This window comes from Papilio xuthus, unplaced genomic scaffold (genome assembly GCF_000836235.2).
Source record: "Papilio xuthus unplaced genomic scaffold, Pxut_1.1 DF825946.1, whole genome shotgun sequence".
NCBI lineage: Eukaryota > Metazoa > Arthropoda > Insecta > Lepidoptera > Papilionidae > Papilio > Papilio xuthus.
In genome coordinates, this window is record NW_013532703.1 from 11,472,425 (window position 1) to 11,498,050 (window position 25,626).

Genomic DNA, 25,626 nt, shown 5'->3' on the forward strand with positions numbered 1-25,626 from the left:
TTTTAAAAATTAAGAGGAAATACGGCCGCGGACAGGTTAATTATCGAAATTGAAACAACTTATCCGAACTTATGGTCAGTTAGGTTACATTAAACAGGCGCGCGGTGAGGAATGATTTATCAAATGGGCGTATTATGTAGGTGACCGTTTTGTATAACTCAATAACATGGCTCGCCGGGATAATGGTATCGAGTTGTACCAACTCAGACTAGTTAAGTATATGGCTATTTATAATAAAAATTGAACAGCTATAGCGATGACATTGCCAAATGTGGAATAATAACATGCTATAGAACTGCCGTCGATTGAAGTTTGTGTTGCGTTTGTGTAGGCGTGATGAGAAAGCGGAGCGGAACTGGTGGCAATTTCCTTCGTCTGCCAAATAGGTTGGTGTTACACAAAACAAGGCGAGACGCAATATCCACTCACAATTGGTTAAGGTTAAAGTTGCATGATCACATTCCTGAGCAAATAAGACGGGCGCGATCCGCATTTCGCGCCCTTCCTGCAATATTGACTCGGCAAACAGGCTCCAGTTTCCAATGATCCCTTAAGAATAGGGATGAAAGAATCGGGAAAATCAAATAACCGGTACATTTTTTTATATTTTAGTAGGATGTTACGTTTAAATTAGTTTGATTTTATCTTGACCATAGCTAAAATTGGAATTAGGGAACTTGTTTGAGGAATTACTTGTATTATTATAATATTTCATAAACTTTTTCTTCGTTATACGAGCAGTCTTCAAAAGTTCGGAGATCAATGATCTGTGATATCCAATTTCGAAAGTGTCCATCCAGTAATAAATCATGTGTAAGCTTTTTCCTGACCGTGAGCCGTGAGGGAGATTGGACACGAAATATATTTATTTATTGGTTCCTTCCGCGTCTGCACTATTGTTCTTATTATTTCACTTTTCCCCTTGAAGTTTTTCTTTAAACATATATATTATACTTATTTATCATGACTTAAGAATGGCGGTAATGAATAAAATTTAGCATATAGATAATAGTTTTATATGTCCAACTTAACATTACTGGTACTCTGTTAGATAAAAAAAACTCGGCAAATTAATCATAATGTCAATATGGTTAAGTCAACTAATCTTCAAAAAAAACTAAAGTCATTAACTTGTTTCAGGAATTAATAACAACTTTGTATATAGGCTTCCTCGGCCTTATATTCGCATCATTTTTAGTTTATTTAGCAGAAAAAGACGTCGCCGACACAAAATTTAAAAACTTTGCTGAAGCTTTATGGTGGGGTGTTGTAAGTATATTTTAATATTTATTGCTTAAATGTCAAATTACTTAATGTTTCCTAAAAGTTTTTCTTATATAATTCTTTAAAGTAATATAGTACAAACTTCGATTAAAGTAAATCAATTTGTAAATGTGTATAGTAAAATTAAGGGTAACCTTGAATTGCCTCAGATCACGCTGTGCACGGTCGGGTACGGCGACATGGTGCCTCAGACTTGGCAGGGGAAATTCATCGCCTCCTTCTGCGCGCTATTAGGGATATCGTTCTTCGCTCTACCCGCTGTGAGAATCACTTACTTAAATCTTTATTACGTCGTAATTGCGGCAAACAAAATAAACGCCAAATAAATGTTCGTTACACTGCAGGGTATATTAGGATCTGGTTTCGCGTTAAAAGTGCAGCAGCAACAGAGACAGAAGCACATGATCCGGCGCCGGCAGCCCGCCGCCACGCTTATACAGGCGCTGTGGCGGTGCTACGCCGCTGACGAGCACTCCATGAGCGTTGCCACCTGGAAGATACACCAGATACCACTGCCGAGCCCACAGACTAGGTGACTATAGTGCTTAAAATATTTCATGGTGAAACACAGGTTATGTCCCATTTAATGATTATTTTAAAGTCTACTAATACATAAAATCCTTAAAACTTTTAACTAAAAAAAATCATAGGCTCGGACCCACCTGATGGTGATGAATAATGATAGTTTAACTAATTACATAAAACATTTTTTTTTCTTGTACCGTAGTAGAATAGAAAAATGTAAGTAAGTACTCTTGTCGCAATCCAAAGTGGAAAACGAATGACGAGTGTGTATGTGTGACAGTCGGGTTATGAGCGCGTCATTCAAGAACAATGCGTCGTTTGTGTCGCGGCTGCCGACGATCCGGCGGCACAAGAGCACATCGTTGCACTCGCCTGCTCCCGCCCCCGCGCCCCACGCCAAGCATCGCTACGACGTCAACGCCAGCGCTGAAAATCTCGGTGAGTTACACACGGCTCATGCATTGTTAAACTACAACAAAATGAAATGCATCAACACGAGACTAACCAACCACGACCGACAACAATAGGTACGTCACAAAACAAACTTATTTATGTTGTATCGCAATAGAGAGTATTTTTTCATTCATCAAGAATAACACGAGTCCAAGTTTTGACAAAAATTCGCGATGTTTATAGAAATAGATTGTTTGTAGTTGGCTTTAAATGTTTTGTGTATTGGTTGTTATTAGGTATGTATTTCACATAAAATGTAATTTTATTATAGGTACGTCATATAAATCAAAAATTATGAACACTTGAAATTTGACTTCTTAACACAGATATATCCTCAAAACAAAAGATAAGAAACGCTACGCAAACTTCGAGCAATTGGACAAGCATCTTTAGTTAAAACAACAACAGGCCCTGTCCTGATACTAACATAGATTAAAACAATGCAAATAAATAACAGATTTTTTTTAAATACCGCCATCGCGAGACAAAGTACGATCACTCAAAGCACATAATTTTGAGTTAATGAACAAACACAAAAGCGACAACAGCAGACAGAGACATAGACGAAGGCGCGGCGCGCGTCGAGCCACACACACAACACTGCGTTGTGAAATGTGAATGGAGGTGATATGATATTGCACTGTTTCGTAGATAATCGTACGTCGGGCGGGGACCATGCGTGTTGTCTACTCCATTGTTGGAAAAGCTGCTTTCAAGGTTCTTTTCTTCATTTTTAAACGGCACTATGGCATGACAGTTACAGTCGATAAACTTTGCTGCGTTTCTTATTAATTCTTAATTAGTGAGTACTTTCCAGAAAATGTGAATACACAATAAGCGAATATGTCGACGTGCCATCGACCGGACTGATATCCGACCTCCGGCGATAGTGGCCACGTCTTTAGCTCCAGTCACGATTGCTGATATCTACTTACCTTCTACTTCCTTCTTTATTTCACTTTATTAAAGAAAGAGATGCACCCGCCTAGTTGAAATACCGCTTAGAAACAACTTCAAATACTGCAACCAGAAGCTTCAAGTCTCGAGTGAAACAATGGCTTCCAAGTTAAATGCTTCGCGTAAGAGCTAAGGTAGAGATAAATGAAAACATTGATTCTGAGGAATGAAAGAATTCATTCGGTGCAATTAGAGTGCGGTTTATACGATCGACTTCCAGTTTATAAAACCGACTAGTGTTGTTCATATTATTGGAATGGCTTTGTTTAAAGCTTGTATTTTGGTTCGGTTGTGTTATGTCAACTGAACGGTAACTACGATATTTACACTGCTTTGCAATTAATTATGCATGCCAGATAGCTAATAGGATTTTTGTAAAATAATGGACTCGTTCCAGATATATAGGTAGCTCATTTATACTTAGGTTTATTTTAGGTTTATAAAGTAGTATGTATTTTATATGAAATATTTATATTATACAGATCCACTAGCATAAATATTTTTAAAATTAATCATTAATGTCCGCCTGTCCTCGCTTTGTCATTCCCCTTAATTCATCTCAAGTTTTTTGATATGCGTATGATATATTTTTAAACGCTTTTGAAATATGAAACTAAAGGACAAGATTATATTGTTTTGTAAGTATGTTATCTATAAGGATTTTTATATTAGATACCATTTGGTAAGCGTTTTAAACATGTTAAGTTCACTATTGACTTGTCATTTGCGATTTTTTAGAAAATTAAATTCATAGACCTATTACTATGAGAATATATTCGTCTATACTTATTGTATTGAAATTTATTAAAAGTTGTATGCGGTAAAAAAATTCGCAGACGTTCGCTGACTTTTCTGAGTTTATATAATTTGATTTTAAAAACTTCTCTACAGGCAAAAAAATTTGCTGCGAAAAAAATATCTTCGTAATTATACCCTACATAAAATACTACAAAAACGTTTACGACTATAATTAAAACTCATTGTCATAAATTAATAGCAATAATAAAAAAGTTAAACTTACCTATCGCCTACTTATAGTTAGGGATACTACTGATAAGCAAAACAAATATTTAACCGTTTTTCTAAAATTCATTAGGGCAAAGTATTTTGTGATAAACTCGACTTTATAATCTGCAATGTCATAAATACGTATTGTTCTTTGTAGGCCAATCTTTATTGCCGTCACATAAAACATTTACGATTGCTTACAACCTCTTATGTCTGTCTTTAACATAGATGGAGATGTCATGCAAAGTAATTTATCAATTTGTGCAACTAGTTCTAGCTCTGATTTACTAATATATTACTTGTATTTGACTATCTTCCTCGCAAACTACTGATACTGTTTAATCATTCAATTTTCATGCATCAGGTTTTTTGTATTAAGCTTCAACCAGACAGTATTAACGCATCCCTTATTTTTGTTTCCGAGGTCGGAACAAAACACTATTAACGAATCTTATACCAATAAATATGTGCGGAAGCTGTCAATTAAATGTCTATCCATCAACGCTTCCGTCCACTTCTACGAAACAAAGCTTTTGTTTGATTGTTATGATGATGAAACGCAACATTTTTGTGACTATTCGAACATTTTTAATGATACTAAAATTATCTCTTTAATCTGTACATGGTAACATCTGTAAAAATATCAATGGCTTAACAAAAATCGAAAAAAAATACTAAATCATTCAATGATATATTTAAATACTTTTTACCAAGTATTAACTTAGGGATCAGAATTAGATGACGTGTCATGATTTATTTTCAATGTAAGCGACAAACGATGAACTTTAAGAATCTCACGTTCACATAATTTTAAGCTCATGTAGCACACTAACCGCAGTGCAAGAGCACGTCAGACTACGCTTTGCAAAATAGCACCAAGCGCTCTCGTTACGAGAGCCTGCTTGTGGCTTGTCGTGCTAAAGATACGCTATTTTCTGATATTTTGTTCTACTACTGTAACACGAAGAATTGTCTTTCTTTTGCAATGTTTGTTTCAGTTATATTTTGAAATACATGATTAGGTAATTGTAACGAAATAAGGAAAAAAATCATTAGGAGAATAAAGATTTTCTCGGTATAAGGTTAAGACAATACTCGAATAGTTAGAGTTGATATTAATGTTTGTTAATGTCAAATTAACGTTTGATCCTAAGACTTATGATTTTGTTGATAGTAATTACTATAACTATTTATACTGCTTATGTTTTTGGGGACTCTATAATATATCGATAAGAAAACATATCTTTTTTTAGCTACGTGGAATGAGATGGCTGAAGCTGTACAACATATTTTCACGTAGTTTTATTGGGTCGCAAATGTTGTCGGAGTTAAGTTTATTAGTCTTGCCCCGACATAAATATTGGCGAGGAATATACTACAAACATTCTTAGTAGCAGTATTTACAACAGTACACGTGAAATTAGGAATTGAATATATGTAGTAAAAAAAACTCGCTAAATAGGAATTTGTTACCTAGGTTACATTATTATGTATATGTACGCACCCTTATATACCTTATCAAAACAAATTAACAGATATTGCTTTTAAACCGTATTATATAAATAATGTGCAGATAATTTTATTATAATCCATTTGCACAATTAAAATTGAGTGCTGCCGTGGTTTCGTACAGCGTGGCTGACGACTCATAGCTGCCAGCTTACGTCAGAGGCCGCCGCACACCGCACTCGCCTGTTTGATAATCTCTGAGTGACACTCGACGCTAGGCCTTGTTAATTTTTACATTGGGGCGCAGTTTTAGTATAGTTTTGATTTTTCTAAGTTATATTTCTAAAATTTAAATTTAATTACATTACATTAGAAACCGTCCAATATCCGATGATTAAAACGGTTATCGGTTATGATCCATTGAACACCATTTAACTGCCTTTAAACAATGCAATGTCGGTTATAACGAATATCGGTTATTAGAACTGAATATGTGGGGTCCCTTCTATGCTTTGTAACCAGTTTTGACTGAAATTTTAAACTTCCATAAAGGGCCTTTTTATTGTTAAGGCCTCTACGGTGCTACGGAGCGTAGCCTTCGGTCTACGGTCCCACTGTTACAAACTCGACACTTTTTTTATTTCTTAGTATATTAGATATATATTTTTTAATAACAACAGGAAGGTTTAAGTGATGCAGACTTGAATAAGCATTCAAAGCTTAAGTTATTTGTTAGAGGAGCTTTACTTCTAAACTTTCTTTACACTGTCAAATGTTTATGATAAAGAAGTACTATTTGAATATTGAATAACTTGATATGCGAGTGGTTAAAAGCTGGAAAGGAATGCAATTAACTTTAGCATAGGCCTACAAAGACTAATACTGAATACATCGGTGAGCATAAATGTCATTCAATATAACATTATTTCACCATATTCCTTTCAAACACAACATCTTCCTATTTATATAAATTGATAATAAAAAGAAATATTCTTCTAGATGTGCTAACAATTGAGAAGAAAATAGAAGAATTAAATAAATCTAGTTTACTTGTAGTATTATTTTATGTTTTAAAAAATGTAAGAATTTTTTATTTTTTAAATACATTTCTCTGAGAGCTCTTCTTGTTTTATAAATATCGTGTTTTTATATGGTGGCTTCAAGTCGGAGCTACTCAATACAAGTTGTATTTAGCGTATTCTAAAATGCAAATCTCTGAGCGCTTTAATAAATTATGAGTTATAAAAATAATTGCATTCATTTGTAAATCATATATTTCATAGACATTAAAATACGTAACTCATTAACTATAATTTCTCTGTATACATTTTTGTTTTTTTATTAATTGTGTTAATATAACACGCCACGTCCTCATCCAGTCGTTTATTTTCCTTATCAGTTAATCTCGAGTTGACCTCGAAGGTAAATGAACAACTAGCACGATTTAAGTAAGATAAAAGGGTCAAACGGCTTAATGTATGTTCGGAAGTGGCTCTCGAAAATAAATGTTCCTTAGCGAAGTCGCTCGGTGCGGCGGCAGCGACCTATACAATTTGCTGACCACGAGCTTGCTCACTTGGGGCTATTCTCACAACTACATACTCTTAAAATTAGATCACTTATACTAAAGCCTGAGTACCGTCGAAAACTAATCAGCAGTAAGTGGAATCTTGTTCTAGTATTCGTAACAAATTCTACTTTTCTAATGCTACTTTTATTGTCCAAGTAGGATTAGCGGGAAATTAAGCCATAACAATTAAGTTAATAATTTTTTTTACGTCGTGAGTGAGATAAGGCTAGGGAGATGATGACTTTTATTGCCCAACTTTGATGTGGAAAATTTTCAATTAGAAATAATCAATTCAACCTTCCCTTCCTAGTCTTGTAAAATAAACTAAGAAAGCTGTGAATTTATTCTTTCTAACAGTCGCTATAGAGGAAAAGGTCATTTTTAGGTAAAAAAAAATCTCTACGTATTTTATAAACAATACCGCTTGTCCGCGCCACCGTATGCACGAAATTAAAAAAAAATCTAGTAATAGATATTCACTATGTTACTCAGTAATTATGTAGCTATCTAATGACAAACGAATATTTAAAATCGGTTGCACAGTTTTTGAGTTTAAGCTTTACATACAAAAATATAATACAAATCTTTCCTCTATATATTAGGGTAGATTTTTTATTATATTGTATCATGTCGTGGAAAAGGTACCGGTAGTTTCTGCAATATCTTAGTTTTACAGATAAGTCAGGTGTTTCCTACTAGTCGTAAAGGTTCAACGAATGACATTATATCGAAACAAAACACGTAAACAAGTCACTAGTACAATCTAAACCCAATCTTATTGTTATTCATATAAAGTTATTTATTCCATAGTCTGAGTTATTACAGACATTTCCTTTTGATGACGCCCTTTTGAAACTAAGGGATCAATGTCGAGACAAACCTTTCTAACTCCATCTACAAGAATAGAGATAACATGGCAACTCAAATTTATTATTCTTTTTATAAAATTATATTTTGTTTTCTCCTTTTATATATATATATATATATATAGTATCGGATGAAAACACACGTATGTTGATAAAACATAGAAGTTGTTATTTGAATTTATCTAATTCTAAATACATAAGAAAGTAAATAGAGAACAATGTGTTATTTACTGGATATATTAATGTATATCTTTTTATCTATTTAATGCAAAAAAAAGTTCCACAGTGTGGAATATTCGTTCTCAGTTCATTGGATAATCGATAAGAGGCACAAAGATACAGATGCGAAAGCAATATTACAAAAAGCAGGAAAAACGTTGAAGCTTTGACTACGATATGCAAGTTCCCATGTATAAAAAAACTCTCCTAACATGTTTTAATAAGGATATTCTTTAACTCTGTAAAGTAAAAACTTGTACAATTTAAAATCTATTATGAATTTAATCTTAGTACTCAAATTTAATTCCGGCAAATGGAAAATGTCTGAGTGGTTCAGGATGCCGACCTAAATAAAGTTCTTTTGACTAAGATATCCAAGTTAGTTTATCCGAGTATTAAACTTTGTAATACTTGAATTGAATTGCGAACGATTATCCTCTATGGTATGTTTATATGTGCTGATGGTCATTTAACATGTACTAATATTAAAATGTGGTTTTAATTACTTTAGCTCTAAACTCATTTTGAATGTATCGACGGTTTTCAAACTTCATAAATTGCCTCTATCCTAGAATTAATCTACTTAGAAACATTGTAGCTTACAAATCAAATAATTGATCGAAAACTTCTGTTTGTGGCTATCCACAATTGGAATGCCTTGTCGTTCAACAAGTTGTCAACTGAACTCGCTATAGGCTATTGATATTCTCCATAACTGGACCGTTACCAATAAACTATGTACCCAAAAATTGTTTCTACTATGTAACAAGTTAGTAAGTTAGATGTGGTTTAAATTAACTCTCAAATTATTATAAAATGAATGAAATGGTTTAAAAATGAAAAATATAATTTTGTCTTTGTATAAATACTGCTTACAATATAACTGAATATATTATAAGCTATTGAAAAATTGTAATCTTAAAAGACCATATTAATGGTACATGTACCGTCTAGTAGACATCATGATACCCACAAGTAAAATGAAGATTTTGTGAGTTTTTCCGTTGTTGTAATTCTTTGAATGTGATGGAAACCTAAAGAATAAATTATAACTTCCCTTACAAAAAGATTTCACACTGATATCCCGATTCGCCTTTTCACCGGTATTAAGATAGAATCTTTTTCTGTGCGAAAATAAAGTTAGAAGTATACATGCCAATTTTTAATTTGTTAAAAATACCACACTACGGCTTACTGAATTATATTTTATTAACTAAATGTTTTAAAAAATACAACCAAGTTTAATATCCTCAACTGTGATGAACTTTAGCCCTACATGTTGTTTAATATTATGTAAACAACATAAAAGAACATTAATACAAAAATGCTTTTATTAAAAATAAAGGGTGGATGAAAGCCAAGTCTAAGAACGGTCTTCCAAACAATAGAAAGTATTTGGCAACACCGACAAATCCATGCAACAAGTATCTACGCTCTACATTTTCTTTGTATGTTATTCCTAAAATCGGTGTACATTTTCTAGAAAGTAAAGTCTACTTCATAGATAATATAGCGAGCCAATTAATGTAATAAGTTACTTTAACTTAAAGTATAATATATAAAAAAAATCATACGATTCAGGTGACTGAATGTAACGGCTAGTTTATTGAATTTTCAGTTTATGGTAAAAGCATAGGCATGAGTAAGTACACCAAGATCGTTAGCACCCTGAGTAAGAAAGAGATACAAAATCGATCGATAGTTTGCTTAGACATTAACCGCCAACCACTGCATTGACCTCATTATTTAGGAGTTCTTTCAATGCAGTAAAAAGAGACGATTTAAAAATGTCCTTCCACGTGCGTTATGTTTCTTGATAAAATCAATATTGCCTTGAATAAACAAATATTATGCCAATATTTACACAATGTTCGCTAAAGAAAACCGCAACGTTAAATGAGTTTTAATGATGTGGAAAGTTTGCTGCAAAGTAAGTCGTGTTCAGAAAATAGCAACAGTGTGCCCTTTTATAGTTTTATAATTAACATTAGCCGCTCTATACTTATAAAATCAATCGATAAAAATACTAAGAGAAGAACTTTAAATCACGTTAAAGCTAAAACACTTATAAATGTTATGTTTTTAACATTATAATGATGTTCATATTAACGTTGTCTGAGTCGTGAAATAGTTTTCATCTTGCGACTACAAGTTATTAGTTTAACTTAAATAAAAACATAATGTATAGTAAATCTAATATATTGTCAATGTAATTGAAATCATACAGCAGAGATAGCACTGAAATATATTTAACGTTTCGTTTTTTCGTATTGTGAAAGAGAATGTACTTATCAGTGATTTCTAACAAACGTATTTTTCTCGGCAATTTGTAGAAAGAATTTAAAAAACAGAAAGTCATCGCTATAAACTGGCTGTGAGATATATAGCCCGAATAAACGTGAACAAATGAGAGCTAAGTAATGTAGAATATACATCAGTCACTGTACCAACGTTCAACGCCTCGTGAAAACTTCCTGTGTGCTTCCAGGGAATTATTTGTTAGCAAAGCTAAACAATTTTACCTTAACTCCATTCATCTTGCTTTAATGAAATTGTAAACTTTTTAAAATTGATTTTAAAACGTGATATCAAGGAGGTTAAATACAATATTTAAAAAAAAGGAATTGGCATAACATCGTTAATATGTAAGAACATAATTCCAAAGCTAGATCACAGTTAGTCAAATACCCAGAGCAGGAAAGTTTATAAATATTTTAATTTAATTTAACGTGTAAATAAAATGAACATCATTATGGATTGAGAGATTGCATACTAATAATTCATTACGAATATGATAGCCTTCCTTCATAATCATTTGAAATCATATGTTTTCTTCTCGTTCTTATAAATCTGTACATAATAAAGGGTTTGACAGGCGGACGGGCGGATTACTAATAAAAGACATCTTTAAAATGAGAAATAACACCGACAACATCTTAGAAGTTCTAACGCATTAAGGTGAGGAGGTACAAATTTATGAGAGCCACGAGTTAGTTTAGCAGACGGGAAGCAGGCTGGGTGATTGACAAATTGTGTGCGGTGTTGAAGTTAGTGTAATGTGGATTGGCAGGCGCGAGCCGCCCGCCGCGCGGCCGAGTCGTGCGCGCTCGACCCGTCAACCCTTCGCACAGCGAGGACTCGGTGGCTGAAACGGCGCTCTCCAAACGAAACTCCGACGGTAAGGACCAACGTAACGGCTCGACTTATTACAAAATACCTGACGCTCCAGATTAAACACGCGCAAATTATATGTACATTACATCTTCAAACACTCAATAATGTTATTTGTGGAGGAAGATAGGCAAAGTGAAGTTAGGAAAAAAACGTCTTAAAACTATTTAATATGATACTTAAAAAACAGAAGCAATGTAACAAAATCGTCTTGTCCTGGTGCTGTATGTACTAAAGTTTGAACTTTTGCGTAAAACAAAATAAGTTAAGCAAGCTTTTTGCTAAATAGATAAAAATATATTAAATAGCGTTGGTGACGAAAAACTATTCAATTTACAGTGCGATTAACGTTACTACACGTTACCACACTATTGATAAATAAAACATTCAAATGACTAATGTAATGTAAAAATCAGTTTTAAAAACGAACATCGACAACTCGTTATTTTCCAACGGCAAACAGAATGTTGTAATTTTACAAGTCCAAGTATTTTTACGAAATGATAAATTTTCTCGTTTCTCTGTTTACCGCCATAAATATTCCTCGCATAAATAATATTATCCGGTAATGGCATTTGGCTTCTACCCAAATGCTCACACTAATTTCATTACATCTCAACTTTAACTCATTTCTTTATAAATTTGTACGTTATTTTCATTGCTAATTTATACATAGAAATTAACATAATATCTACGAATTGAGATGCTTGCAATATACTACATGTGAACATTATTCACAATATATAATATGTAAAATAACTGCATTTTATGCATTTTAAAAACTGCCTTACAAACAACATGCAACTGAATTTCTAGACGTAGATGATCTTACAAAAATGTTAACCCAAAAACCCTAGAAACTAACATCAAACCATTCGTTGTTGTTTTTTTTTTATTCAGTGTTATTATATGTTTATGATCGTATTCATTGGCCAAAAGTAAGCTTTATTTATGTCAATATTGTATGGATAACGAAACGATCTTATAAAATTCATTCAGTAGATACGAAAATCCGTGGCGTTGGATACGAATAAATTTCTTTAATTTATTTATATTTTATTTTATTAGAGCGTAACATTATATCGTAACATATGGGCGCAGTATTGTCTTCGTTTGTCTGCATTCGCGCACATAAATAACCGGTGGCTTAAGACCTAGTTTGTTTATGCGGCGCTAATCCAAAATGTGCCGCGCGAATTTAAAGACCGTTACTCATCACGCTCTATTGCATGTGTTTGCAATAACCATTTAAAACACTGACGTGTATCTGTGTTTTCAATTACATTACAAATTTCATAATTTATTTTCGTACTTGTAAGATCTTTGACAAAAACTAATTTCCCTTCCTTCCTTTAATGTATCTAAGAAACAAATTCAAAAGTTATAAATGACCTATCATCAACGACCAACATCTTAAATTAAAATAAAAATCATTAAAAACTTTCCACCGTAAAAATCTAAAATCGGCTTTATTAGTTATAATTAGTAGAAGAATAGTACGAAGCTTCATTATTTTAACTAAATACATAAGTAAATCAAAAAATCAGGACCAACCCCTACTGAAGTTAAGAAAGAAACTATTGTTTTGATTACTATAGGGAAAGTAGGCAGATTAATGAACATTCATAATACCACAAGAACAACACTATAAATCTTTAACGGTAAACGAAGTAACTGTAATTAAAATACTCGGCTGGAATATGTCCATATTTACACTAGATTAGTTTGTGCCCATAAATGTGCTACCAATGAAGATTGTCCCTTAAAAAACTATTATACACAAGGAACCAAAAAAATAGGTTTGAAAATGCAAGCAACAGTTTTATTCATAGAATGTTTATTTTTCCTCGTAATCGAGTGAAAAGCCGGCAACAGCTAAAATAAAAAAATATTTGTATTTTACAACTTCTTTCGTACAACAGCAGTTTGTTGTTGTCATGAAGTTCGTTAGGAATTATGATTCTCTGAGTGTCATTTTGACCTTCTTCGGCAGCCGTCGGTTCCGCCACTTATATTTGTATGCTAATACTTTCTCTGCGGATCATTATTTATTTTTTGAATGGTTGTACTACCGGGTTTGTTTTGAAAAAAACAAATGTTTTAATCCACTTTATCACTACTACATATTATGTGGAGTCTATAGAACTTAAAATATAAATAGATTCGACGCTAAAAGCCGTGATTTATAAACTAAAGCAAGATAACTTGATGTAATTTTATATAATTGTTATGTATCAGAAGGATTGGGACGTGGACGTTAACATTGTTACCGACTGCAGACGTAGTACATATTTGGTTTTGTATAATTTATAATTATAAATTTAAACAGTATTATAGCTATAAATATATTATTATAAGAATATTGTAATTTTGTTATCATAACTAGATATTTTGTCATAACAAAACTAAACTACGGTTCATATCTTTGCGACTGTGATCGATTGTGCTACAACATTTTGTAAAGCATCAGTCTGAGAAAGGATGATGGATGAGAATGAGTTTGAAACATCTGCACAAATTCATAATTAATTTTCGGGTAAAATTACACCGAGCGGGTTGTAAAAAATTACTCAGATTAAATTGAACATTTTGATTATTAAACAAGCTATTTCGTATTTGAATTTAATTACAATGTTTTATTATCTAAATTAAAGCATTTATTTTGTAAAGTCTATTAAATTAAAATCATTTGCAACCTTTCAAAAAGATTAAACCAATTATCATTTTAACATGAATATTTAGATTGAGACGGGGCGCGCGGAATTCTTAATTAATGCAATACCCTTTCTGATATTATTTACATAAGATGTTTAATTCTAAGACAACTTTTTTATAAGTGTCCGAAACTTTATGGATATTCAAAATACCATATTAATTTAAGCCGTATCTACAGTATACGCAGCTCAATAAACTCCATTCTAACCACTTTGGAAGTTAACCGACCGAAAGTTATTTGCATATTCTATTATATCTATCCATTTTCATCGAGGTATAAAATAAATATTGGTCGGAATCAAATTCTGGTTATTAAAATTGAATTATTTAACGAAGTTTACTTCCCCATTGGTATACAAGACAAAAAAGTTTGTAAGAAAATGTCGTTGTATCTATATTAGTGGTCTCTTGTTCTGCACGTTCGATTCATTTACAATACTGTCAATACAATATGTCCACGCAGTTTTTCTGCGTTGCGTCTTCAGCGCGTGTCTTTATCATTACAATAGGTTAAAAATCTATTCATGTTGAAAAACATATTTATATACCCTGATTAATATTTAAAAATACCAAACAAACTGACTGACTGCATCTGTTGGCTGCATTTAAAATCTAAGATTTTAAATTTTAAAGTGTTTTGATTTAAGGTATATATACTGAAATGCTATACAAAACAATATATTATTTTATAATTTGATATATTTAGAATTTATTTGATTATATGAAAAAAATATTTAACAATTAAAAAAATAATGGACATTGTGGTTCGAACTCCTATTACTAATTAGGTTCGTGTACCCTAAGTTCACTAAGTACATGTATTTTATCGATGTAATATGCCTATGACACTTTAAGGAGGAAGGCGAATTGAATGGTACCTCACTCGTCCAAATCGGTTTAGTCATTTCTCGGCTGTCACAAAAGAATTTATATTACATAATACAAAGTCTAATATGTACTTAAAAACGAATTAGTATACGCGCAAAAAAACAATACGATCTTGTTAGTCTTGTAAAATATTGAATTTAAACGTATTTTTTGTGTATTACAAAAACATTTTTGTAAAAGCTAATAACTAGTAATGCGAAAGGTTTTAAGTCGCTCTCGAGTGCGCCGTATCGTATACATCCGCTATCGTTCTAGATTACTCACTAGATGAGACTGCATCTAACATGCGAAAAGAAACCTTTGCATTCAAGTGAATATTTTCCATTTCAGATTTTTTTCGAATGATACAAGACTACATGAACTATCAGAAGTAAAGGATGTGTATAGTCAAACAAATGAAAGTCGCTTAAGGAACGAATATCGTAGAGCAAATTGTCAAGTTGGTAGAACAAGTTTTTGGCTTTGACATGAGCGTCTAAATTTGTATAATTTCCTATGCAAACATGTAATAAAGGTCCTCGGCTATACATTCGTGTGTATGAAAACATATTTATTAAAATGCTTCATCACCGTATATCATATCAAGCTCCTGGTATGCATTGAAATAATTACATTTTTAAATGTCAAGATTTTCTTTTGTGCAGACGAGGATGAGGAGCCCCGTTGTGTGACATTAACTCCGCGACATAAAGCTGCTATCAGATTTATAAGGAAGGTACGTATTTAATATATTTTTCGTATTTAATTGAATATTCGTAATACTTTAACTACCATTTTTTAAAGAAGTATTTTATAATAAATTAATATTGATAGATATTTCAATTTTACATTTATAAACAGATCACATTTAAACATTATCAATAAGATGTTATGTTACACGAGTACAAGAAATAAATACACAAACCTATTTTAATGAGATGATTTTTAAACAAAGCATTTATTGATTTAATCAACAATATAAAAATTTACTCACTCGATACCTTTACACAACTTAACCTATTTCTTTAGTAAATAAAACGTAGCAGAACACAGGTTTACCTTCAAACATTGGACACAGGTAGACCGTATGGACAAAAAATATATTGAAAACAAAGAAAATTTATACTTTTGTGGACGAAATAGCGAAGAGATGATTCGAGACATATATAATTTATTGTTTAACTTTCGTTGCCTGTTTCAGTTGAAAATAGACATTAAATTGTTAAAAATAATGTTTGAAAAGATACTTTAACTATCAAAAATTAATATAAAATTATTAAATACCTAAAATGAAACCATGCTAAGATTAAAATTTAATCAAATAGAGTTAGTAGATACTAGAATGCACTAGTTTATAATTTTATTTTAAATCTAGCTTAATTTTATAGTACAGATAAAAGTTATACACTCTTATAGTTCTGTTGAGAGGTTTTGTTCTATTTAAATGTACGCCCCTATGTAGTTAAGTTTTTTTATGTAGCAACAGAAACAATATTACGACTGCTTTTGTTATATGAACAATAATATTTTTTTCACAATTAACTACAAAGTAGCGGTTCATTCAACACTTTAAGAAAAAAACACTAATACAAAATTAATAAACAATTGTTTTTTTATTCTGTATAATATCGTATTAGAGAAGTTCACTGAAATATTATAATGTGGAATCCTGACAGATGAAGTATTTTGTGGCCCGCCGTAAGTTTAAAGAAGCGCTAAAGCCATACGACGTAAAGGATGTTATAGAACAATACTCCGCGGGCCACGTGGACCTGCTGGGCCGAGTGAAAAACGTCCAGACTAGGTAGTACCTAGCCAGAGACATCAGTACGCCTTGCACTTACCATTTACCTACTCTACGTCCTTCATACATTCTCTCGTTTGGTCTTCACACCTACTGTGTCTTGTTACGTTACCTCTGTAGACGAGTTTGGCTTCGAATCTAATACTTTGTTATACATAATACTCTGTAGTATAGTGTGTGTATGGCTATCTTTAATTTTCGACATACATTGTTGACACTGTTTTACATAAAAATATATAGAATATTCCTTTACCCTCTACTTCACATCACAATCTTTATAGTAGCTCTCTTTGATACATTTCTAGTTAGTTTGGTAAACAATAGTGACAGATGATATACGTATAGACGCGTCTGGTATCCTACTGGAACGAAAACCTATGAGTGTACCCTATTCGCATGACTGACCGATTTACTCGTACACTAAAGACTCATTAGAATAGTGGTTCAATCATTGAGATTTGTTACGCCGCATGATGCGAGTCGGTAAATTGTAAACCTTTCAGTTGTTTGAATAGTAATGTATTGTATAATACATTTTGATCTCAATAAGACAAATTCATCGTGGCTTTCAGAAGTAATGTTATATTAACTTAATAATTTTAAATTAATAATAATTAATTTACTGTTAATATATTTTATATCAAACGGAGTTGCTTACGCTTGTTATTTTTGTTAAATATAAAAGTATCAGTACACAGTATATTAATAATTTTATAAATAATTATAAATATTTTTATACTAACAAACGACAATAAAACCTTAAACAACCTTATTAATTTCTTTTAATAAATGCTAGTATGTTTTGTAATAATTATCAGTGCTTTATTGTGGATATAAAGCACCTTTATGTAGATTTACATAAATATATAAAAGTAGAGACCAAAATTACACCTATAAATAAAAAAAATTAAACTTGTCATCTTTGTCAATGCTATAAACACCAATTAAATGAAAAGTTTTAAATAAACTATCATCTAATACAGACGTACATATTATAACTAAAAGAGGATATATTCAGAAATGTACATCGCTGTCAGGAATATATTTTATTTTCGTGTAGCTCAAGTACTTTGTCGCGCGCAAGAGATTTAGAGAAGCATTGAAACCTTACGACGTGAAAGACGTCATAGAACAGTACTCCTCCGGGCACGCCGACCTCCTAAACCGCACCAAGAACTTGCAATACAGGTGAGGTCCTAGCTGGTCGTAGCGCGAGCGATCCGCGCAGCGGCCCCGCGACGCTTCATTCACCGCTCTCATCAGAATACATACGATAATACTTAGCCTTTAATTAACAAGACAAAACTTGTGTATTCTATGAACGATCAAAAATATGAAGTAGACTTAATATAAATAAACTCGTAGATTGTAGCATTGACACCGTATTACCTTAAGATAACGCGTATAGGTATATAAATGAAGAGCCTTTTGTGGAAAAAAACAATCTCTTCTTTTGCTCTTAGTTTCTTTTGTCAGACTGATAAGCTTAAATGAAGTAATAAAATTCGCTACTCATTCTTTCTGTTGTTGTTCTCTAACAAGGTAATTTAAATAGTAAGTCGAAGATTAAATATTATTATTTATTCCTTAGTAAAGATATGTCATTAGTGGAAACAAAAGTTCGCGTTGACAATTTAATTTTTACATTTGACTTCAATGTTTTATCGTTTGAGATCGCAATTAATTTTATAGGAGCCATAAAATTAATTTAATAGATATATTCGGTTTTAAATACTACACGATAAATATTAAGTGGTAGGTTTACAATAAATGTTCTTATTTCGACATTAATTTGTAGACTGATAGTTATGAAAAACCTTTTAACTTTCAGGCTCTGACTGCTTCACTCTACGTATATTTGATATAGTGTTCCTGTCGCCAGTGCACGGCAATCATTAAGCTTTGTTACTAGAGCTTTGCACGACATCTACGCTTTCACTATATCATTACTCTTATTAGCATTTATTTGTATCATGTATGTTTAAAAATAAAATTACATATTGGTTATACACATTTCTTATATGTGTCATTAGTATTTTGATAGTAGTTATATTAATAATGGTATATCTAAAAATATGAGCATTATGTTTTCTTATTTAACAATAAAATAATATTACCATACATATGCGAAATTTTGAATGGCTAAATGTTTGTTTGAACGTATCTTCGGAACGGCTTAACGAATCTTCATGAAACTTTGCACAGATGTAGGAAGAACACATAGGCGATTTATTAAGTTTTCTTTTTAATTCCGTGTCGACGGGGTCGCAGGCGACAGCTAATTTAACAAAAAAATTCCAATACATTTGTACATTAATATCAATCATTTCGATTTGATTTTTAACTTAAAAAGCTGCGTTTATCATACTTTTGTTCGTAAGCAGACACGCAAAAAGATTTTCCTCATGGCCAAGTATTAACCTCTACCTAAATATACCAGTAACCGTCCTGGATGTACGTATGTTTGTGTTTTTAAATAATATAAGAAATGGCAACAAAGAGGCCTCAGGGTCAACTAAAATGTGACCATAACATTTAAGAAGTTTTTATATTGCATTTACTAAAGGTTACGTTTGATAAGTGGTAGAGTCAGTGGAGCTTCGGTCCACTTAGAACTGAAATAACTAATACTTTGTGTTTGTGTTCACAACGGACTACCAAAGTCTGTTCGAAGACCTTTATTAAGTAATATAATTGTTAAGCTTTTCTAATTTTCATTTATTTAATAAATAATAAATTATAGTAACTTATTACTGAACTGACATTTAAAATAACCTTGTTATAACCAGAACGGATTTGGTTATTTTAGCGAACGCTGAAGCAAATTGCCTCAAAACAATTCTATTTCAGCCTTTTGTTATTGTTTTTACTGAGGAACTATACAACTACCCAAAGTTTGGTGTAAACTGATTTTCGTCCAGAGCCGTAACTATACAACATCCAAAAACATGTTGTCCACGGTTATTGTATGAATAATTAATTCGTTATACATTAAACTGATATTTTCTGAAATGTTTTCTTTTGTTGTTTTTTTTGGGAATTCATTTGATACGATGGTATCTATATTTGCATAATATTGTAACCTTAGTCTGACGTCATGAACATGAATAACGCAATATATAATATTAATCCGTGCCTCACGATAAAGCCAACTTCAAAAATTGATAACTTAAAAATTCTGTACAAAGACTTGCAATTTAGTAAAGCCATATAACCAAACAGTGGTATAAATGTCCCTATGTACGAAAACATGATACATAATGCTCATATTTCGTTCCATCGTTCAATACCTTTGGGTATTAAAAAAAAATTCTAATGTAAGTATCAGTATTAACTTTACGTACGTATTTCATCCAATAATTTTATGTAAACATAGTGTATTGTGTAAATTAAATACATTTAATTTTACTCCATAATAACCCACAGGTTAGATCAAATTCTCGGCAAGCAAGGCTCGAAAGCCAAAGACGTGTATGCATCCAAAATCAGCCTAGCTTCCAGAGTTGTTAAAATTGAAAGACAGGTAATATTTGGCACTGTAAATGTTTTTATTTTCTGTTACAAAATTGTTTTACTAATGATATATTAACAACTATTCACTTCCAGGTAGATGACATAGAAAGTAAGTTAGATCATTTATTAGAAATGTACGAAGAGGATAGACGGGCGACGAGGAGGCTGGGCGCTGCTAACGGCGAGAGCGGCGGGTCGGGCGAGGGCGCTGTGCGCGGGCGGCCCGCTATCGCCGACAAGCAGTGCTCCGAGCCCAACTCGCCTGTTTCGCGAGCCTTCGAGCCTGCCCCCGCCCCTACCGCCCTCACCGCCCCGCACTTCAAGCGACCCATGAATAGAGGGTATTCCGATCTGGGCACTAGATTTATGCGCAAAAAAGTCATCGTCAAGTAAGTTTATAGATCTCAAAATCTGCCATTTGCGATAAAATGTAATATAATAAATAAGTTTTGAATCCCTATCGAAATCCACCAAGCTCTTACTACTACTAATACTTAGTACTCTCCAGTTAGAAAGTATATATTTGGTTGAAAGAAGGAAAAAAGAAAACTTTTATTAAAAGCTTTGAAGAATCTTTAGAACAACAAAGTTAAAATTTCCTGTCCTGTCTTTCTACCCGATTATACCTATATTAAATTGTTAAAGATATTACAAATAAAATGATTCTAGAACATCATCATCAAATAGAAATGGGGAATCGCCTCGGGACGATGAAGTAGTTATAGTAGTGCCGACTGACCGCGAGGACACTCCGCCCCGCCTCGCCACTGACAGCTCAGGTAAAATACCTCTCTGTATATAACTAGCTACATTATACAGTAAGCCAGGGTTATTCGTAAAAACTATTGTTTGTAGTATGCTAAGTTCTGTACTGAAACTCAAATATTAAACGATTTACAACTAATCAGTCATCGATAATATGTAATTACGTATTTTACGTGGCACAATGCTGTCTACTGGTGAATCTATTAAACCTATTTAAATGATTGACTGTCAATTTATTTCTTAAAAGTTATATTAACTAAATTATCTGCTATTCCTGTTACGTCAATAGTTCTTTTTAAATGTATATCTTGTTATTGGTGGTTAGGTTGGACGGAGATATTAGGAACCCCTACGCATCGAATGAACCCGTATAGTTGCTAAATAAAAAGCTCGCTCTGTTGGTGGAGGTGTCAGCGTATCAACCGCGACAAGGAATTTTTCATGTCCACGACCGCAAACGCTCATTGCTTCGGGGTTTTAAGCTTCGTTTATCAAATGATAAATAAAAAAATAGGCTTCATTGTTTTGCTATCATGACGGGATATCTTCATATAAATATAATGTGCGATTTAATATATTTAAACTGGAAGCTGTATATTGTAGACAATATATCACTTTTTTATATAAATAAAGGAGATAGCTTTCTTTCAGTAAACTTAAAATAGCTAAGCTCTTTAAAGCCTGCCAGTAGACAGTAGGGAAAAACCACATAATAATATCGAGGATTACATATTATCTTAATTTTATCGAATCATTTAACAGTATTACTAATTAAATATTAATCGGAATGTTTTAAGTAAACTAGCTCGTGCTTTGTAAATACAAATTTGTGAATTACGACACATCGATCAATGGTCGCTGGCGCGCTCCAAGCAAACGAGATAAGTTTGGCGTCTGTCCGTGAGTAGCCGCCGCTGCCACTGCCGCACGAACGCTCTCAGTAAAACACAACATGTAGGCGTAGTGTATTTCTAGCTTAACCCGCTTATTGTATTAATATACATTGTATCTCATGATGTTAGTTTAATATGACTTGCTGTTTATTGCTCAATTATAAGATTAACATTATATTTATCAGTTATGACATAGACATGCACAGTGAGCCGGCTATTATGTAACGCCGTAGATATTGTTGTAACACATAGTGGCTTGAAATATGAATTAACCAATTGAACATCGTTGCCATAGGTATAAATATGCGAATATTACAAAATTGCAGCATCTTATGAAGACTATTCGTCGTCGACCTCTCTCTGACCGCCGCCGCGGGAGAGACCCCTCCCCCCCGGCCGGCCCCGGCTGCGTGAGTCCTAACCTTTCCCCTATCGATGTGTGGAATGTGTATAATAGTTTCTCTTTGTGCCCTCCCTTTTGCTCTTTTTGAATGTATTATTAAGGTGTTGTATTTAGTACTACCATGTCTCTTATTTTGTCTATCGACCTACATCTGCCAACCTTAGCTCATTCATATATTTTAAGTTCCTCGCAACAAATGTGTCATGTAGTTATTTCTATTTAAAAGTCCCTAAAGCAATATTTGCGCTATGTTGAGGTATTTAAATTATGGAGTATATGCATTTTTCTATATTAACACAAACATTTACCACTACATACCATACTCGCATGCATTTTATCTTATACTTTAAGCGTAGATTTAGTAATTGTCTTATATTAATGTGTTAATACTTAAATAATTATAAATAAATTTTCAACAATTCAATCTAAAGCTATATTCTAATAAACTGCATTAAAACACTTTATTTTTCATTTTATTAAAAAGGAGAATATTTTGGGTTAAGATTACAGAGATTATATCAATAATAATAAAGCAGTAATATACAAAAATATATATAACTCTCGACCTAATTATAAATAAGACTATTCTGTGTTGTAACACCAAGGCCACAAGAAATGTTAATATTCCAATCGAATAATACGTATTAATAGGCATCAGTCAGAAGGTTATTACTACCCACGCAAAATTAGATATGTATATATCGACTATCTACACCACAAACTGATTTTTTCAACCTCTTCTAGTGACGCAAATAAAATATAATATAAAAGGAGCACTATACACTAAAGTGTTTTCAGTTACTCTTTTTTAATTTAAACTTTTTAAAATTTAAACGAATAAGAGCTACAAACCAGATTCGTAGCAATTAAGAAGTAATACAAGCGAAATTAAAAAAGTAATTTTATCATTAGAAGTTGATATTAATGGCAATACTTGAATTTAGAAATATTTGGGCCGTAATGAAACTGAAGGAGGAAGGACTGCCGCTACGAGTACTATCAGATCTCACAATATCTGACAGCACTTTTCAGTTGTAGACGCCCAGAACGGGATGAGTGGCTCGTAGTTTAAACGGTGTTCAATAATTCAAGTGTATGGAATAGTGCCAGCTCACACATCGAATGCTCGATGTGGAAACGATGATAAAGAAGTATATTTCTTTTGACTAAAAGCTATAATTTGCACTCGAAAAATCGACAAATATTTACCATTATTAACGTATTTTAAATATTTTTAGTAGTATAAATTTTATCTTTACTTATAATATGATTGATGCCTCCGAATTCGATCTGTACTTCGGAAGGTTTTGACAATATTAATACCTGTTCCCAGTTATAACTCCTATAAGCTATTTAAATGGTACCCAACACAAAACAAATATCCACGTGATGGTTTGTAGTAAAAAAAAACACTAAATACAACTATTAAAATTTACGTCTCATTATTTAGAATGCTATTCCTACGATTAAAATTATTTTGTGTTGTTTAGATAAACGCTAGAAGTTTTTTGTTACAATTTTAGCAATGTGTCGTTAAATACTCGTAGAATTCAAATAACCATATTTGTAATATTCATCTACAACTGTTCAGTTCACCTGGTCGTCGTTAGTATGGTACATCATCACATAATTACCATTCTAAAAATGCATATCAATTATATGTTCCCAGAAGTTTGCGCAAGCTGTTCAGTAGAGGTAGAAACAGAAGTGGAGGCAGGAGGCACACGCTCAGGGAGCTCCGGGTCGCCGTCGTGGTGCGAAGGCGAGGGCGAGGGCGAAGCGGGGGACGAGCGAGGATACGGCTCGGGGGACTCCCTTGCGGAGGACGCCGCCCTCCTTGGCGCCGCACAGCCCGCGCACCCTCCCAGACTCCTGCGCACACAGAGACGAGACGTCGCCGTCGACCTGCACCTGCTCAGGCCCGACGTATGAGCAGTGCCATCCCTCGCGTCCCGCACCACGCCAAGCGACGTCTATTTTTATCGCACAACAACTTTACCCGCTCACGAACATTACTTGTCATAGATGCTTCAGCATAGAAATTGTCGGAGCAGAATAAACGCTTCAATAATTAAAATAAAGTATTATATTATAATATATGTAAGTCTCGTGCAGTGAATATTATTAGATAATTTGTACAACGATTTAAATAGTGTGATTAAATTAAGGTTATAATTCCACTCATTTTAGATCTATATAAAAGACCAAAGACTCAAAAGTAGACATGGTACCTTTTATATGCAAGTACATAATTTAACTGGTTACGCCTATCTCGTTATAACAATTTGCTTAAACGATATATTATGTACGAAACTTATAACGAACACCTACTTGCATCAAAAAATTGATGCAAGTAGGTGTTCGTCTAAAATTGTATATAAATATTAGATTAATTTAAGTAAATTTATTAGAATATCCCAATCAGAAAGCCACGAATAACAGCTGCGGCGGAACAAACCACATCTGCCTTGATAATAATATTTAGATTATTGTAAAAGTTCTTAAACTTTTCTTCGCACGTCCCAATAAATAGATTTTTATTATTAAAAAAAACTAGATAATCGTAAAATTAATATCATGTTTATTCAGTACTTTTGACATTGGTGTCTTTCCCATGACAGATTTTGATTTGTTGATAATCCTTGATTGTAATAAAGCACATCATCATAATTTTGTAAAATAGATGCCCAACTTGTTTTGTATATTTCTCAATAGTAGAATTTCATATTAACAAGTGAACTGTGATAAACTTTTTGAGTTTAAAACTAGTACCCACACTAAGCGCATTTTAACAATAAAATATATAAGATATAGATTACTGTCGAATATTACCTTCAAGATTTCTATAACAAAACCACAACAATAAATCTGCATCATTTTGTTTAAATTTAAATAAATGAACTATTTCTGACATAAAAGAGATTGGCAGTGGGTTTCCGAGATTAAAATTTCTTTATAAGACATAACGTTGTCCCTGGCACTATCTTTGACAAAACAAACATGACAATATGGTTAACGAAGATTTTGGTCTCAGAAACTCAAGGTAAGAACAGCAAAAGCTGTGTGTTTCCTCTAATAGGTCTAACAAGTCGTCGAGTTAAAAACAATCAACAATGATTTATTTAAAATTATTAATTTTTTAACATAAGCAAACTAGTTATTTT

At 32.7% G+C, this 25,626-nt stretch overlaps 1 protein-coding gene across 5 annotated transcripts in view; it reads left to right on the forward strand.

The window, feature by feature from the left end:
• The window catches only part of KCNQ (KCNQ potassium channel), a 45,220-nt gene extending 20,444 nt beyond the window's left edge, over window positions 1–24,776 (forward strand). For 2 of the 5 annotated variants that reach the window (XM_013322050.1, XM_013322052.1), the window contains 10 exons: window positions 1,141–1,269; window positions 1,434–1,544; window positions 1,629–1,816; window positions 2,090–2,247; window positions 15,750–15,820; window positions 17,949–18,076; window positions 20,315–20,411; window positions 20,495–20,790; window positions 21,071–21,180; window positions 24,132–24,776. In XM_013322050.1, coding sequence (XP_013177504.1) covers window positions 1,141–1,269; window positions 1,434–1,544; window positions 1,629–1,816; window positions 2,090–2,247; window positions 15,750–15,820; window positions 17,949–18,076; window positions 20,315–20,411; window positions 20,495–20,790; window positions 21,071–21,180; window positions 24,132–24,394 — 1,551 coding nt within the window. In that variant the 3' untranslated portion in view covers window positions 24,395–24,776. Of the gene's footprint in view, window positions 1–1,140; window positions 1,270–1,433; window positions 1,545–1,628; window positions 1,817–2,089; window positions 2,248–15,749; window positions 15,821–16,760; window positions 16,889–17,948; window positions 18,077–20,314; window positions 20,412–20,494; window positions 20,791–21,070; window positions 21,181–22,385; window positions 22,436–24,131 lie in introns of those variants that run through there. The other 3 variants (XM_013322048.1, XM_013322051.1, XM_013322053.1) reach the window with 3 other exon arrangements.
• The last annotated feature ends 850 nt before the right edge of the window (window positions 24,777–25,626 follow it).